At 48.2% G+C, this 15,461-nt stretch overlaps 1 protein-coding gene across 1 annotated transcript in view; it reads left to right on the top strand.

Moving 5' to 3' along the window:
• The first annotated feature begins 5,734 nt into the window (after window positions 1-5,734).
• Window positions 5,735-15,461, top strand: part of LOC311494349 (ski oncogene-like) — a 60,510-nt gene continuing 50,783 nt past the window's right edge. The window contains exon 1 of the mRNA XM_084553348.1: window positions 5,735-7,006. Coding sequence (XP_084409474.1) covers window positions 6,098-7,006 — 909 coding nt within the window. The 5' untranslated portion in view covers window positions 5,735-6,097. The remainder of the gene's footprint in view (window positions 7,007-15,461) is intronic.

Raw genomic sequence — 15,461 nt, 5'->3', positions numbered from 1 at the left:
CAAGGAGTGTCATTGCTATGGGGTGGGGGGTGCCTGGTCTGGTCTAGGTGGGTGCTACATGTCTAAGTAACATCCACACCAATGAATGCCAGGTCTAAAAGTTTCCCAGCAGAACATTGAACTGTCACAAGATGGTCAATGTTGTTTACCTCTCCTGTCAGTGGTTTTAATGTTGTGGCTGATCAGTATATATCAGCTGTGGATAGATTTATCTAGCTTCCTACCCATGCTCTTGGCCGAAACACTCAATGTCTTAGGTTTCTAGGACAAGGAAAACAAAATTCAACATCAGAGCAAACCCATTTTATTCAGGTGCATACCCAGACCCCTCCTCCTGTGGTTCTGACTCTAGAGGGTGGATGGTGAATGTGAGAGCGTTAGATTCACAGCATGGTATGCAGGGGCGCACTGTCAGGACAGGCAACCCAAACAATAGTTTGGGGCCCCGTGAAAAGATGAGAGAAGGGGCCCTCAGAGGCTACCTTTAGGCATATTTTTGCAATGACAACCATAAAAGCATCAACAACGCTTCACCACCCCCCCATAGGGGTCCCCTTCTATCTACCCCGTAACAGAATAGCATGGTCTAATAAATCATGAAGCCGAGACAGGAATATGGCGCTATCCTCGAGGGATACCTGTCAACCACGAGACAGGATGAATGTGATAATGGTTTTCGTTGACCCTATCTTTGCCCGTAGAGAGTCAGGCCGATGTACGTCCCGTTAACGACGTTGGTGTCAGGTTGTGGAGGAGGTTTTGAGGCACACGTCCAAAAGATGATAATACTGCAGGCTGACCAGCGGGAGGTTATTCTTAGCAAACAACCAATCAGAAGCTCGGAAGGATCATAGTGTCGCACAAGTTTTTTTTAAACCCTGGCTGACTTAAATGTACCATTACCTGCTAACCCATACACAAGATTCATCCGTTCATTGGTCGATTCACCCAGGTTTGGCATATCCTCAGGGCGTACATGGATGGGGGCTTCGACTCATGGAAAAGACACCGATGCATGGTTAATGTTTTTTTCTTTTTTATCCCCATTCTATGACAGAACAAGTGTTTTCTCGTGTATTTCCTTCATCTTATTCTTTGACGTAAGAAGGAGGCTGCAGTTCCCGGAGGTGGTGGACGCAACCCCCAGGGCCGGACATTGCGCCGTGGTCAACCGAAGACCGGAAAATAATTCTGGTTGAGCTAACGGTGCCATGGGAGGAAGGCTGCGGGGAGGCCTATGAGAGAAAGGCCTCGAATTACCAGTCCTTGATCCAGGAGTGCAGAGACAAGAGCTGGCAAGCGTGGCTTCCCAGCCAAGTCAGCGTGGCGTTCGCTGTCAGCTCTGGGTCGCGATGAACAGAGCAAGAGCTGCTCGCAGGGTGGGGGAGGGAGGCGGAGAGAGCCTCGTGTTGGATCTGTAGTAAGCGAGAGGAGGAAAGCTGGAGGCTGGGAGCAGACGGGCAGTGAGTTGGCCCACCAACTGGAGAGCGTTGTGGTTGAGGGCCGAAACGCTCTGAGAAGGTTGTGTACCACCTGGTGATGTCTGCTCCTGGCCAACAGCTACAGTTAACTGTTTTTTACAACGTGGACCTTATTTCTGCCTTAAAATACGATCGTTTACTCACCTATATAACTTTTGTGTAATTTGGAGTCGTTTGGGAGATATTTAGCTCTGCGTATATCCATATAGTGGGAGTGAATGGGGCACCGAAACACAGCCTCTAAATAACACATTATCTGCCGTGAAACTCGTTCATTTCACCAATATTTTGTTATAATACGCTAATGCAATTCCCCGTTGAGTCTGGAGTTACCTGTTATCATCATCTATCATCGTCTGTAGATTGACCTACTAACCCTGGATGATGTCTTCTGAACTGGAGGATGTCATCTCTGAGCGCCCCACGCACCCTCAACGGTCGGCTTGTTTGCCTGTAATTTGCTATTGCTATTTTTTTGCAACATGGCTGAATATTTTTCCAGTTCTGATGTTGTGGATGAACCACAGCAGTAGCAAATTACAGGTAATCAAGCCGAACCGTCGTGGGTGCACGTGCCGCTCAGAGATGACATCATCTAGGTCAGAAGACATCAACCGGGGTCAATCTACAGACCCCGGATGATGATAACAGGTAACTCCGGACTCAATGGGGAATAGCACTAGCGTACGATAACAACATATTGGTGAAATGAACGAGTTTCGCAGCAGATAATGCGTTATTTAGAGGCTGTGTTTCGGTGCCCCAGTCACTCCCACTATATGGATATACGCTGATCTAAATAAATTTCCCAAACGACTCCAAATTACACAAAAGTTATATGGGTGAGTAAACGATCGTATTTAATGCCAGAAATAAGGTCCAGGTTGTAAAAAAACAGTAGTTCCCCTTTAAGCTAACTGAGGATAGCACCCACAAGTGTATGTTACAAGTTTGCTTTGGTCGTACTAAGAAATGCGTATTTTCAAGTTAAACACTGTGGCAACGGCTGAATGAATGTTTTCTGTGTATTAAAATAACCATATAGTTGCTCATAAATAGCATTGTTCTCTGAGGTCTTAACGTATTCCTATTTTTTTTTTAAGTAAAAAACCCAAATATGTTGAGTTCACTTTCATAGTAAATCTCATTAACTTAACTTTCTGCCAGTCGAGTAAATGAATAATCAATAAATCCTTGAAGCACCAGGCGCTGTAGGTGGTTCAGCTGCTCGAGGAAATCATGAAACTGACAGCTGGGATCAGTGGGAGTCCTGAAACTGATTCCTGAGTTCTTATTTTCATACGTGCATTAAAAAATGTCACCTTAAATTAGTCCTCAGGAGTTTTAACCAGCTGCCCCCCTGCCAGCATGCTGCAGTTACCGCAGTGTCTGGCTAGAGGACGCCACAGGAGAAGAACACTGTTCCATCAGCCCTGGAGCTGAACTTGATGTGAACTCCTGACGCTCACATTTGGAGTTCCCAGGTTTGTATTATTAATCACAAACAACTCAGTTTAGGTCCCCTGGATATTTATACACTGCATATGGGTGTTACCTACTGTCTAAAATTTGAATACGCCGTTCGGCCTTGGTGGATCTGCAGAGGTTCTAACTTTAACTCTAACGATGGATAAATGTCAAACAGAATATCAGTCATCTTCTATACCCGTTTAGTCCTGTTAAGGGTCACGGGGGTCTGCTGGAGCCTATCCCAGCTGTCATCGGGCGAGAGGCAGGGGTACACCCTGGACAGGTCGCCAGTCCATCGCAGGGCTGTCAAACAGAATATCCAACACAAAAATGAAAACTATATCCTTTTTGTTTTGTCTGTCCGCTCCATCTGTGAAAATATTCAAGATTCTTTCACAGCGTTACAAACACATGAAACTTGTTCGTTCTCCGCGCGCCATTGCCAAACAATTTTTAACACGTTCAAGCAGAAGGGAAAACAAATAAACCGCAGTCAGTCGTGCAATTTGCTCTTCCTTCCAACGCTAAATTTGTCTCGTCTCGCAAAACCCCCGCCCATAGACTTTCAGCTTTTTTTTCTTTTCTTTTTCTTATCAGCCATGAACCAAATGATTCACTTGAGCGCTCTCGACTCTTCTGCTTCTGACTTTCAGGGACTAGTGGGTGAGGTGGTAGATTTGCGTATGGTGTGAAAACCACCTTTACCTCAGGCCAAGCACGGTGACTCAATTTACTATTTGACCCCATATAGAGCAGACAGTTGGTTTTATTATTATTATTATTAGTAATATACTACAAGTTCGGCCAAACTGTGAACTGAACGAAGAAAATGTTGAGTGGGTCAGTGTCTGTTAATTGTGCTGGACTAGAAAGATAAAGGTTACATTTGAAAGGCGATTATATATATATATATGAACATATCATAAGACACAAACGCTCCTTTCACTTCCCTTTCTCCCTCAGTCTCAGTCTCTGTTTCTGTGCAGTTTTGTGAAACTATCTCTGTGAGTGAAAGAAATCCGGGAAAGCGAGAACATTTTCTTTCTCATGCCCATCCGAAGAGCTGTTTGAGGGGCTGAGACTTGATTTTAGGGTTAAAGTTACAGTTGGAGGGGGTTCGAACGATGCAGCTCCTCCACGAAGCTACATAAATGAAAACACATTCATTGAAAGCTGCGATGGAGCCTCACCTGAGTGGTCCAGTCCTTCATATATTCTTCTGCATGTGGCCCCTGAAATAAATTAATTTGACACTCCTGGGCTAGGGGATGTGTTATGTAAATCAAACATAGGGCCGGCGGGCCAAAACCCGGCCCACAAGAGGGTCCAGGCTGGCCCATCAGATGAATTTGCCAAATGTGAAAGTTTTTTCAACAAGAGTAAGTCGTTCGTTCATTCATTTCCCCCCAACCACTTCTCATCGAGAGGGTATCATAGGGGGGCTGGAGCCTATTCCAGCTGTCATTAGGCGAGAGGCGGGGCACACGCTGCACGGCTCTTTTAGCTTTAGCTACAAACATAACTGCTGTTTCTAAATTTTCTTTTAGGGGTCGCACTGTCTCAGTAAGAGCTGTAGACTTCCAGAACTAAACTAAATGTCAGCAAAGAGCCGAAAGGCCACGTTTTATCCTTAAGACATTTCAGGTTCTTTATGAAATATGAGTTTTGTCATGAATGTACTTTTATTTCTTTGCATTAAAACGAAGGGAAACGTTGTCTTTATTGGTGTTATGTTACTGGTCCTGCCCAATTAAAGATCAAACTGAGGTGAACTAAAATCACTTTGACACCCCTGAGCTAAAGGATGCATTACGTAAGTCAGGGGTGTCCAAAACCCGGCCCACCAGGGGGTCCAATGTGACTGAGCCTATTCCAGTTGCCATCGGACGAGAGGCGGGGTATATCCTGGACAGGTCTCCAGTCTACTGCAGGGCTAACACAGACACACACCTACGCCCAATCAATTTAGAATCACCAGTGAACCTAACCAGCATGTCTTTGGACGGCGGGAGGAAGCTGGAGAACCTGGAGAGAACCCACACAGACACAGGGAGAACATGCAAACTGTGCGGCCTGGATTCGAACCTGGAACCTTCTTGCTTGTGAGGCATCAGTACTAACCACCACGCCTATAAAACTTTTCTTGCAATGGAAAAAAAAAAGTTTCATTTTCATAACGTGTTTCTTTGCAATTAAACTAAAGGGGGAGAGTTGTTGCTGTTATGTTACTAGAGATCAAAATGCCCCCCCCCCCCATCCCCTCCCCCCGAACTGAAAACGAGAGTTTGACACCCCTGTCGTGTAAATGAACGTCCCCAACAAAGCAACACAAACGTCCGCTCGCAGGAGAGAATGGAGGAGGGTGGTGGTGGTGGTGGGAGGTGTCGGCCTGTTCCTGGAAGAGCCCAGCCTGCCTGCAGAGTCACTCACATTCCTGGCTGGGATTCAGTGACCGAGCCAGACACACAAACACGAGAGGAAGGGGCGCGTGAGAGGGCGCGAGGAAGGGAGAGGAAAGAGAGCGAGCGAGAGAGAGAGAGAGAGAGAGAGAGAGAGAGCGAGACACAGAGAGAGAGAGAGAGAGAGAGCGTGCAGGAGAAAGGCGAGAGCGCGCACGGGCAGGCTTGCCTCTGAGACTTTTCATCTCGGCGCAGTCAGAGTGAACTGTGGGGGCAGGCGGAGAGGATCGCTGCAGCCCTCGACAGCGGAAAGAACATGAAAAAAAGATATCTCCTAATCGCGCTTTACTGACCTCGAGCCTCCAGCTTTCGTTTAATTTTCGCCTACTTTGGTTTGGAGTTCGACAACTTTACGCTTTCTTTTTTTTCCCCCCGGAGTTTGGAAAGACGTATCTTTTTTTTTTCTTTCTTTCTTTTTCCCTTTTCTTTTTTTTTTTTTTTTTAGATATGGACAGTCGGCGACCCGCTACAGGGAGCGACCGGCCGGGGTTCACTCTGTAGCCACGGGAATAAAACGCTAAACTCTTTTTCTCTGGATGTTTCATGACGCGCTGTGGTCAATTCTGGCACGTCGCGGATTTACCGGGTTCAGGAACCGATAGAGAGACAGGCCTGTTTGTGATTAGCCTACCCGCTCGGCCATAAGAAGGATTTACGTTTCCAAAGTTGCAGGGAGGGGGGAAAAACATGGAGACTGTAAATCGACAGAGCTTCCAGCCTCATCCGGGACTGCAACAAACTCTTAAGCAGTTTCACCTCAGCTCCATGAGCTCTCTGGGCGGACCGGCGGCTTTCTCTGCCCGGTGGCAACATGAGCTGCTCTTCAAGAAGGACGGCAAGGAGCCCGAGATGGTTCTCCAGCATCTGCCGCCGCCCGTGATGCCGGGCCCGCTGTTCATCCCGTCGGACCGGTCCACGGAGCGCTGCGAGACGGTGCTGGAAGCGGAGACCATCTCGTGCTTCGTGGTCGGCGGCGAGAAGCGGCTGTGCCTCCCGCAGATCCTCAACACGGTGCTGCGGGACTTCACCCTGCAGCAGATCAACTCCGTGTGCGACGAGCTGCACGTTTACTGCTCCCGGTGCACGGCGGACCAGCTGGAGATCCTCAAAGTCATGGGGATCCTGCCTTTCTCGGCGCCGTCCTGCGGCCTCATCACCAAGACGGACGCGGAGCGGCTCTGCAACGCCCTGATCTACGGAGGCGCCTACCCGCCGCGCTGCAAGAAGGAGCCGGGCGGAGGCGGCTCGCTGGAGCTGCAGCTCACCGATAGGAGTTTCAAAGTCTACCACGAGTGCTTCGGCAGGTGCAAGGGCTTGTTCGTGCCCGAGCTGTACACCAGCCCCAACGCAGCGTGCATCCAGTGCATGGACTGCAGACTCATGTACCCGACGCACAAGTTTGTGGTGCACAGTCACAAGGGGCAGGAGAACAGGACTTGCCACTGGGGGTTCGACTCCGCCAACTGGAGGGCCTACATCCTCCTGGGCCAGGATTACACGGGGAAAGAGGAGAAGGCCCGCCTGACGCAACTCCTGGACGAGATCAAGGAGAAATTTGACTTCTCCAACAAGTACAAGAGGAAAGCATCATCTGTGGTGAGTTGGTCCTAAAGCAATAGCCGCCTATGCACACTTATATATATGGATGTACAGTATGTAGTTCTCTCCAAGGATCTTGTATCCTACTTTTATATATAGTTTTATCCCAAACTTCCATTTCATGGTCCATTTCTTGTACTGTGGATCCATTGGCTTCACGTTGACATGCGAGGTTGTCCCCTGCTCTAGATTGAGGTCTCCCACTCACTGGTCAATTAGAGGGCTCACAAACTTGTTCTGCCCCCGCTCCCCTCCCTTCCTCCCCCCTCTAAGAGGAAGCACTCACTATTTGGTCATCATTGCCATATTGTCACTAATTGCCCCCTATCCAGCAGTGACAACAAAATGCCTCAGGTGGCCATAAAGCCATTATTGGCCTTTACAGTAAACACATCCCCATTTATCAACAAATAGCTCAACGACAACAGTTGTGGCGAGGCGCAGTGTAAACAGGAGTCCTGATTTTGGATCCAGGATTGAGCATTTATTTGGTTTTTGTAGATTTCTTACTCGCTTTCCATTGGGATTGAAGCAAGTTCTGACTGTTTTGTGTCTGTTCCAATGAGAAGAGATGGATGGATAGATATGGACTGATCTGCGCTGGAATTATCTCAAATTTTCTTCGTGTGTGTGTGTGTGTGTGTGTGTGTGTGTGTGTGTGTGTGTGTGTGTGTGGTGTGTGTGTCGGCCTGTGGAGCTTCATGTGTCACATTAAATGTCTGTAATAGTCGCCTGGCTGTCACATGTCTGGCTTCCTGTGGGTTTAATCAACGCTGCTATCGGGGTGGAAGGCTTTTCATTCTCTGCCGGGCCGTATCCACGTCCTCAGGTACTTCCCTGCGTTTGAATAATCAGAATTGGAGCGTTTGTGCAGGTTGTTGTGGTTTGGGCGATCAGATAAAAAGACTTTCGACCGAAGCGAAGTGGTTTTAAGTTCAGTCAGTTTCAGAGTTTACACGCGCCTCGACTGTCTTTTTTGGGGCCGGCCGCCTGTGAAGGCCATGTGAGGGCTTCGCGTTCTGTTTTTGTGATTTGACGTACGGGAGTTTACAGAGAGGAGGTGTAGCTGGGTGGTAGGCTGATAAAAAGAATTCCACCCCACCCCTGGGGAAAAAGGCTAATGCGGCCATTTGCATGAACTGTTACACATGAATGGAGCTGATGTAGCAGGGTTTAGAAGTATTGTGGTGGAAACATAATATGATCCCAACAAAGGGCAGTATTCAGCAAACATTGGAACCCCCCCCACCCCCACCCCCACCCCCCACTGAAAACATCCATTGACCCCAGGCCAGCCATCCACCTCTGACATGCACACTCATCTTTCTCCCCCCCTTTGCCTACTTTTTTCTTCCCATCTGATTGAAGCCACCGTGGACTATTATGGGTGGGGGGGTAGCAGACTTGTTGATGAAGCAAAGAAAGCGACTGCCAAAGTGTTTACAAGCAGCTTTCCTCCACTCCTCCACTGAGGCTTCCTTTCAGAAGAACCGTCCAAAAAAAAAAAAAAAAAAAAAAAGAGAAATCAGGGCGACTCTTGGGAGTCCTGAAGAGTGCCAAAGTCCTGCCATGCATGTGAATACCCACTCTTGGCACACACTTTCATTCTGACTCGAGTGGGCACACCTCAAGAACCCCCCCCCCCCCCCCCCACCCCCCCCACACACACACACACACTGCTTTAAGGGGCCTCTTCTGTTTCTAAAAGTGCCGACGGGGCACCCAAGTGTTAAGCCCTAGGCTCATTTGAGACTCTGCCCCGCTTCTTTATTCATCGCCTCCTTCTTTCTTTTTATTTTTTCCACCCTTCGAGCACCCCGTTTCAAGAAACGCTAATGAGGGAATACACGCTGGTCGGGAGTTGTCGGGGGGGGGGAGGGATCCCCACTAGGACCTAAAACACCTGCGACGACGGAGCTGTAACCCTTCTCGCAGAGAGTTTCGGCACAGCCGGCTGAGGAACTCTGAAAATGTTCTCGCCGGATGTGAAGCAAAGTGCTAGACTGGTGCAAGAGAATGCCATCGTCTATCTCTCTGTGTGTGTGTGTATGAGTGTGTTGACAGTGGAGGAACTGGGTGGCTCCGTGAATATTAATAAGGCTTTTTTACAAAAGTGTTAGCAGCAGTCTCACATGCAGACAGACACAGGAAGCGATATTGCCACACTTCCTTGCAGACGCTCTTTTGAAAGCTTCCTTCTGAGACACACATACGTATATATTTATATATTTAGATATATATATCTGAATCTCAGGTCACTTTTTACCGCGTTTGTCGAAGAAGTGTGAATTTGCTGTTTATTCTCATTTTCCTTTTGTGGACGACGGTAAGCCGCAGCGCTGATTGTAAACAGCAAGGAGCAATAGTTTATATTCTGGGTATGGAACGCTCTCTTAAGCCGGTCCTTGGCTGCGAGTCTTTGGTTTCTGTCTGGTACACATGTGGGTGGCACGCATAATCAGTGGCTTTCCGCATCAGGATGTTTAGATACGGATTGTGGCTGCAGATTGACTACTGACTTTTGTGATTCACCCTCAGCACGGTGCGATTTCTGCCCGGCTGGTGTGTTTGAGGGAGATATGAGAAAGGGAATCGAGGGGGTGGTGGGGATTGCGCCAGGCTCGGGCTCGACTCTGGTACTTTCCTGAGCGGCGGCGGGGACGCTTGTTTGTGTTCCCTCCGTTTTTTTTTTCTTTCGGCGGGCCTCTTCGCCGTAGCCTAGCTCGGATTTATTTGAGGTGGTTGCTAATTCGCGAGTCGCCTCTGTGCTTACATTCCAGACCTGCCACTCCTGCAGAGAGGCAATGAAACTGTTGCGCTGCTTGAAGACACTCCTGTCTGTCTGGGCCTGGATATATATAAAAATAAAAAACCTGTTTCTGTGCTTGCATGCCCCGTGAAGTCGTGCATGACCCTTGGTTTCTGTTTAGAAATCCAACATACCTCCCTGTCCGGTGATTTATTTCGCTTCTGGAGGGATTGGGTTTAGATCCAAATGTGCGTAAAGAATTCAGTGGGAAAAGTATGTTGGGCAGAAGCCATTTTGGGTTTAAGCTCCACATACAATATGCTGTGTCATCATTCAGCACATTCCTGCAGGCTGTTTTCATGTGTTACCCCGCGGCTCCTTGCAGAAAAGCTGAAACTAAAACGGAGTAATGCTGCAGCCCAAAATATTAATCCCCAAAAGTAAATGTTGTTACGGGGGTTTTAACATTTTGTTCCACGCCACCGGACCCGCTGTTCTCAAATGTGCACGAGCTAAAAATTCCACTTTTCCTTCCACAACTACCCCCACCCCTGAGAAGCCTCGGCTCTTCTGCTGCTGCTGCTGCTGCTGCTGCTGCTGCTCTGGAAATCTGGCCTCCAGCTGAAGGGGCTGCTTGTTTCACGAGGGGGGGTGGGGGGCGGGGCGGGGCTTTGGCGGTGGGGGCTCAGAGGAAGTGAACTCCCAGAGGGGATATAGGACCATGTCCTGTTTCATATGCAAGGCGCAGCGTTGGCTACGCCTGCTGACAGCCAGCCATGTCCACACGGTGGACGGGACAACAGCTGGTAGCCGTGCATTTCAATGACGGCCGAGGAAATGTTTCCACTCTTTCTTTTTTTAACGGGGGGGGGGGGGTTGGCAAAATGTGACCATTGCAAAAAGTCTGCCACATAGATTTATCTGGTCCTGATTGCGCTGGTGTGAGAAAATGCGTTTTCTTTTTTTTTTTTTTCTCAGCAGCTTTCATCCTGTGTTTTCTGTTTTGACGTCGCTCTTATTTTATCCATCAAAGAGCAGAATTAGGGCTTTGTGCTCTATGCTTTGAAAAAGGAAGGAAGCCACAAATTCAATCATGTCGGTATAATGAGTGCCCAGGCTGCCAGTCTGGGTTTTCTAATGGAAGACAGTCGGTCCACGCTGTGAGGCGTGACCGAGGGTCAGCGGGATCAGTTGCATGCTGGTGTTCGGGTGTCTTTAACGTCGAGCGTGGAAACTCGCACCTTGAGCTTGGTGACCCTCGGCGGAGAGCTGGAGGCCTGGTTCGGAGCCAGCGCTTTTTATCTCGAAGCGGCTCTTTGCGTCGCAGCAGGCCCAAGATCCGGTTGATAGAAAGGAAAACTGGTTCGTGAGTGGCACCAATGCTCGGTGGCTGGTTGAGAGCCAAGAACAACTGTGACCAGAGCTTCAGATTGGGTTGTGAAAGTAACGTTGTACATTGCTTTGCTGAGCGCTACGGTTGTTGGGAAATCAGAGATGCAGACAGACGTATACGGCATGCCTTTTCATGTCTGTCTCTTTTTTTTTTTTTTTTTTTTTGGGTTTCATTTTGTGATCCTGTGCAGATGAAATTTCAGCATGTCCCCTCTCTGCCTTTGAAATGAAAGCGTTTTGTTTGCCTGTCCTCCTGTTCTTGGCGCAATCGTAACGTTATCAGTACGAGAGCTGTTAGTGCTCTCTCTCTTTCTGGTGCTAGCAGCCGCCAGGTTCAGGTTGCACGTGTTAAAACAAAACGCTGATACTTTGGCCTGACTTTCAGATGTATACAACATTTATTTTTTTTTCTCTTTGCTCTGAGTCTGTAAAGAAAAAAAAAAACTCTGCGGGGAGCGATTGTCCTCCGAGGCTCCTCGCTTTGAGGAACAATCGTGCCGTGAGATGAAATGTCTTTGCGCCGGTTTTTGATGTGCCTTTTTAAACGTCTGTCTCAGACTTTATTTCCACCACGGCGAGGAAGCGGAAGAGCATCGCAGCTTCTATGGCTTGTTGTTATTTGTCTGGGAGATTTTTCAAAAGGCTGCCGTCGACGTAGCGGCGGAAAATGAATTAAGTGCAGCGATTCTTTTTATACATTGCGTGTCCCCGCCAGGAGCTGTTTATCTGGAAAGCCTTTAAAGTTGTACGAACAAAAGGGATTTTCCCAGCTGCTGGGAACACATGAACACATCATCTGCATCTAGAGAGCGGCGCATGTTCGCTGTTGCTTTCTGATCTTACTCTGATTTGACCTGCAAGACTTTCCGTACCGTGCATGGAGTTTGATGGTTGCCCCTGGCTTCCGCACCCGTCTGCAGCATCTTCATGTCTGTTCAGACTGGGGATGTGCCGAAAATTTTTACGTCCGAAAGCAGAAATTGCACTTTAGGGTCATTTTCGGCCTGAAAATTGCTGCGGTCGTTGCTTGCACGTGTTGTTTCGGTCCGAAAAAAGTCCGAAAATTTTTTGACCAAAAAAACAAAAATGCACTTTTGGGCCATTTCAGCCGAAAATGTATTGCCAAAACAACACGGCCGAAACAGAATGTTGTGATGATGCAAGCAACAACCACAGCAGTTTTTGGCCGAAAATGGCCCAAAAGTGCATTTTCAGTTTTTCGGACAAAAATTTTTGGTGCATCCCTAGTTTAGACCTTTGTGAAGAGTATCGCCACAGCAGTTTTTTACCGAAAATGGTCCAAAAGTGCATTTTCGGTTTTTCAGTCAAAACAATTTCGGACTTTTATCACCAAAACAACATGTGCAAGCAACCACCGCAGCAATCTTCGGCCGAAAATGGCCCGAATGTGCATTTTCTGTTTTAGGCCAAAAATTTTTAGTGCATCCCTAGTCTGGACGGACGCCATTTTCGGTTTTTCGGCCGAAAATTTTCGTGCATCCCTAGTTCAGACCTTTGTGAAAAGTCCAGGCAGGGTGGACTGAACAGTGCAGGGCTGTTTGGTTGGGGTAACCCATCTGCAAACCTATTCTAAGAAGATGGAGGGGGGAAAAAATGTCCACAAGAGTTGTTGTAGGCACAATATCTGTTTCCTTGAACGGAAATCCTTGCTGGAATATTCCTAGCATGATAAACTATGGAAATAACTGAACTTGCTGTGGCTCCTCCGTAGATCTTTGAAAAAAATAACTCACAAACCTGGTGTAGAGACCCTCACCTTGGTCAGATGCTTCACTTTAATGCCTGGCCCTGACTGTTGGCATGTGAACAACACCGGCTGTTCAATATTGATGGTACGTAGGTAACCGTAGGTGTGAGGTGCATGGTGTTTATTTAATGAGAGGGCCAATGAAATATTTATTGACACACATGGCCACCGCGAGACCAGCGATTGCTCTCCATAACTGCACAATCCGAGCACCGTCCGCTTTCCTTTGGCCTCCTTTGACGCATCCCGCAGCTCCTTTGCCGGGGGATGCTCGGCTGTGGTGTCAGCACTTCGGTGAGTTTTGCATATTTCCGTGTGCCACGGCGCAGAGATGTCGAACCGACCTGCAGATTTCATGCAGCCTACCCGTGAGAAATGTTGGCGATTTGCAGTGGAAAAAGGTGATATTCTCACTGCGGGGGGAGATCACTGTATTTGGAGGTCTGCACGCGGCGCTCTTGTCATTATGCATCTTCTCACCTACAAACCACAACTCGTGTCCGTTGCTGAGGTAGTGAGGTTGCTTCTGATGGTAAACGTCAGTCATAGGTGTAAGGTGTTAGGTTTGTTTTTGTCGAGAGGTGAGACCGCGGACATTTTTAGACCACGTTGAGAAAGATGTGTCGTGATGCCCGAGACTCATCACTTGCATCACTTGTCATGTGCATTGCAAGACATGCCTTTCCTAAAAAAATATTGTCTCAATTGTCTTGCTCTCTTTATATCCATTATACCGATCAGGCGTAACATTATGACCATTATGACCATTCCTAATATTGTGTAGGCCTCCAAAACAGTTGTGACTCATCAGAGAATGGACATGGACCTTCTGTCCTGTGGTGTCTGGCAACAGATTGTTGTTAGTGGGGGGCCTTTTGGGTCCTGTGGCTGGATGGGAGGGGCCTCTGCCATCAAGGAGTGTCATTGCTATGGGGTGGGGGTGCCTGGTCTGGTCTAGGTTGGTGCTACATGTCTAAGTCCACATGAATGAATGCCAGGAACATTGTATTGTGATAAGATGGTTATTTACTTCACCTGTTAGTGGTTTTAATGTTGTGGCTGATTGGCGTATAGATGAAATATTGAAGAGAACAATGCTCAGATATGATTAGGTTGCTTTTTTTTCTTGAGCTTGACCCGATTGTTAATGGATGAAGAGGTCCAGATGTAATCATTTAAAGTAATGTGTGGGATGGGGGAGGGAATGTTGGCCTCTGAAGTCGTCGACATCACTCCAATCACGCCACGCCCCCTCATGTCTATCTATATATATTTGGAAGGGCAGCCAGCACCAGATGACCATCAAATTAATTAAAGCATCCACCGGCTCCGTGATGTAATGAAAAAAAAACGTTTGCACGGCGAAAGGTGCGCTCAAACGCTCTCGGATCAGCGAAATACGCGCTCGCACACATGGGAACATTTGAATAGCAAAGGCATCCTCTGGCACATTTGGCGTCTAATTGTGCATGGGTCTGGTTGAGTGTGTGATTTATAGCCGCGCCCGCGCTCGTGTGTGCGTACGCGCCCGCTTTGTGCCTGGATCAGCTGTAGGAGGAGATTAGCATGAGCTCACTGCCTACTCATTTCCATCTCCATCTGCCTGTCTCCCACAATGATGCTGCCCCCCCCCCCCCCCCCCTCCCCCCCAACCACACATGTAACCACACAAATAAATGAGCACAGACATCCACACAGCACCCGGATCCCACCCCCACAGTGCCTCCTGAGTCTTATAATGAATACAAAAGTAGACGGAATCTCATGCAAATGCACACACACACACACACACACACACACACACACACACACACTCGGCCCTGTCAGCTGCAACAACAGCACGTAACACAACATCCACCAAGCGTGGCCTGGAATATCCTCCCACAGCATCACATCAGGAGCCAATGGTCCATTTCACTCGGTTGGGATAGAAATCCATCGGCCCTTAATTGTTTCGCAGTCTGGTAAAGGCAGGTAGAGACAGAAAGCAGATACGGAGGCATTCTCAATCTAATAATAAGCCGTGCTAATCGTATTTCTGATTGAACTGGCACGATCCGCACCCCCGCCCTCCCCCCCTCTAAGGAGAAAGTTGCCAAGTGAACTCTGCAGCTTTGCAAAATCTCCCTCAAGTCAATAAGACAATGATACCAATGAAAGAAACGGAGCAAAGCCGCATTTTATATTTGCACAAATGACAATCTGTATCTGGTTTTGCATGAATGTTTTCTTGGGTGCACTGTCCGCCCTACTGCTCTCCAAATTTGGCATTTGGTGGCCAGTGCAAAGGAAGACATTGAGAAGGAAGCGTCTGAAAAGGCCTGGGATGCATTTTCTGTTGTCGCGAAGCCAGGCCGGGTCCTGAGAAACCTCTTTGTTGACTTCAAGGCATGGGGGGTGGGTCACAGTGGCTTGGCCTCAGCGATGTGGAAGGGCAGCTCCCAGGAGCTTGGTGAGGTATTGTTGTGAGAGCACAGGGTGATGATGACTCTGTGTGTGTGGCTGTGTGGCTGTCTGCTGGCTATTCATTGTCAACTCTTTTG

Source organism: Chelon labrosus (genome assembly GCF_963514085.1).
Source record: "Chelon labrosus genome assembly, chromosome: 10".
NCBI classification, from domain to species: Eukaryota; Metazoa; Chordata; class Actinopteri; order Mugiliformes; family Mugilidae; genus Chelon; species Chelon labrosus.
Note: the sequence above shows the minus strand (reverse complement) of the source record. Positions and strands in the feature narration are given on the sequence as shown.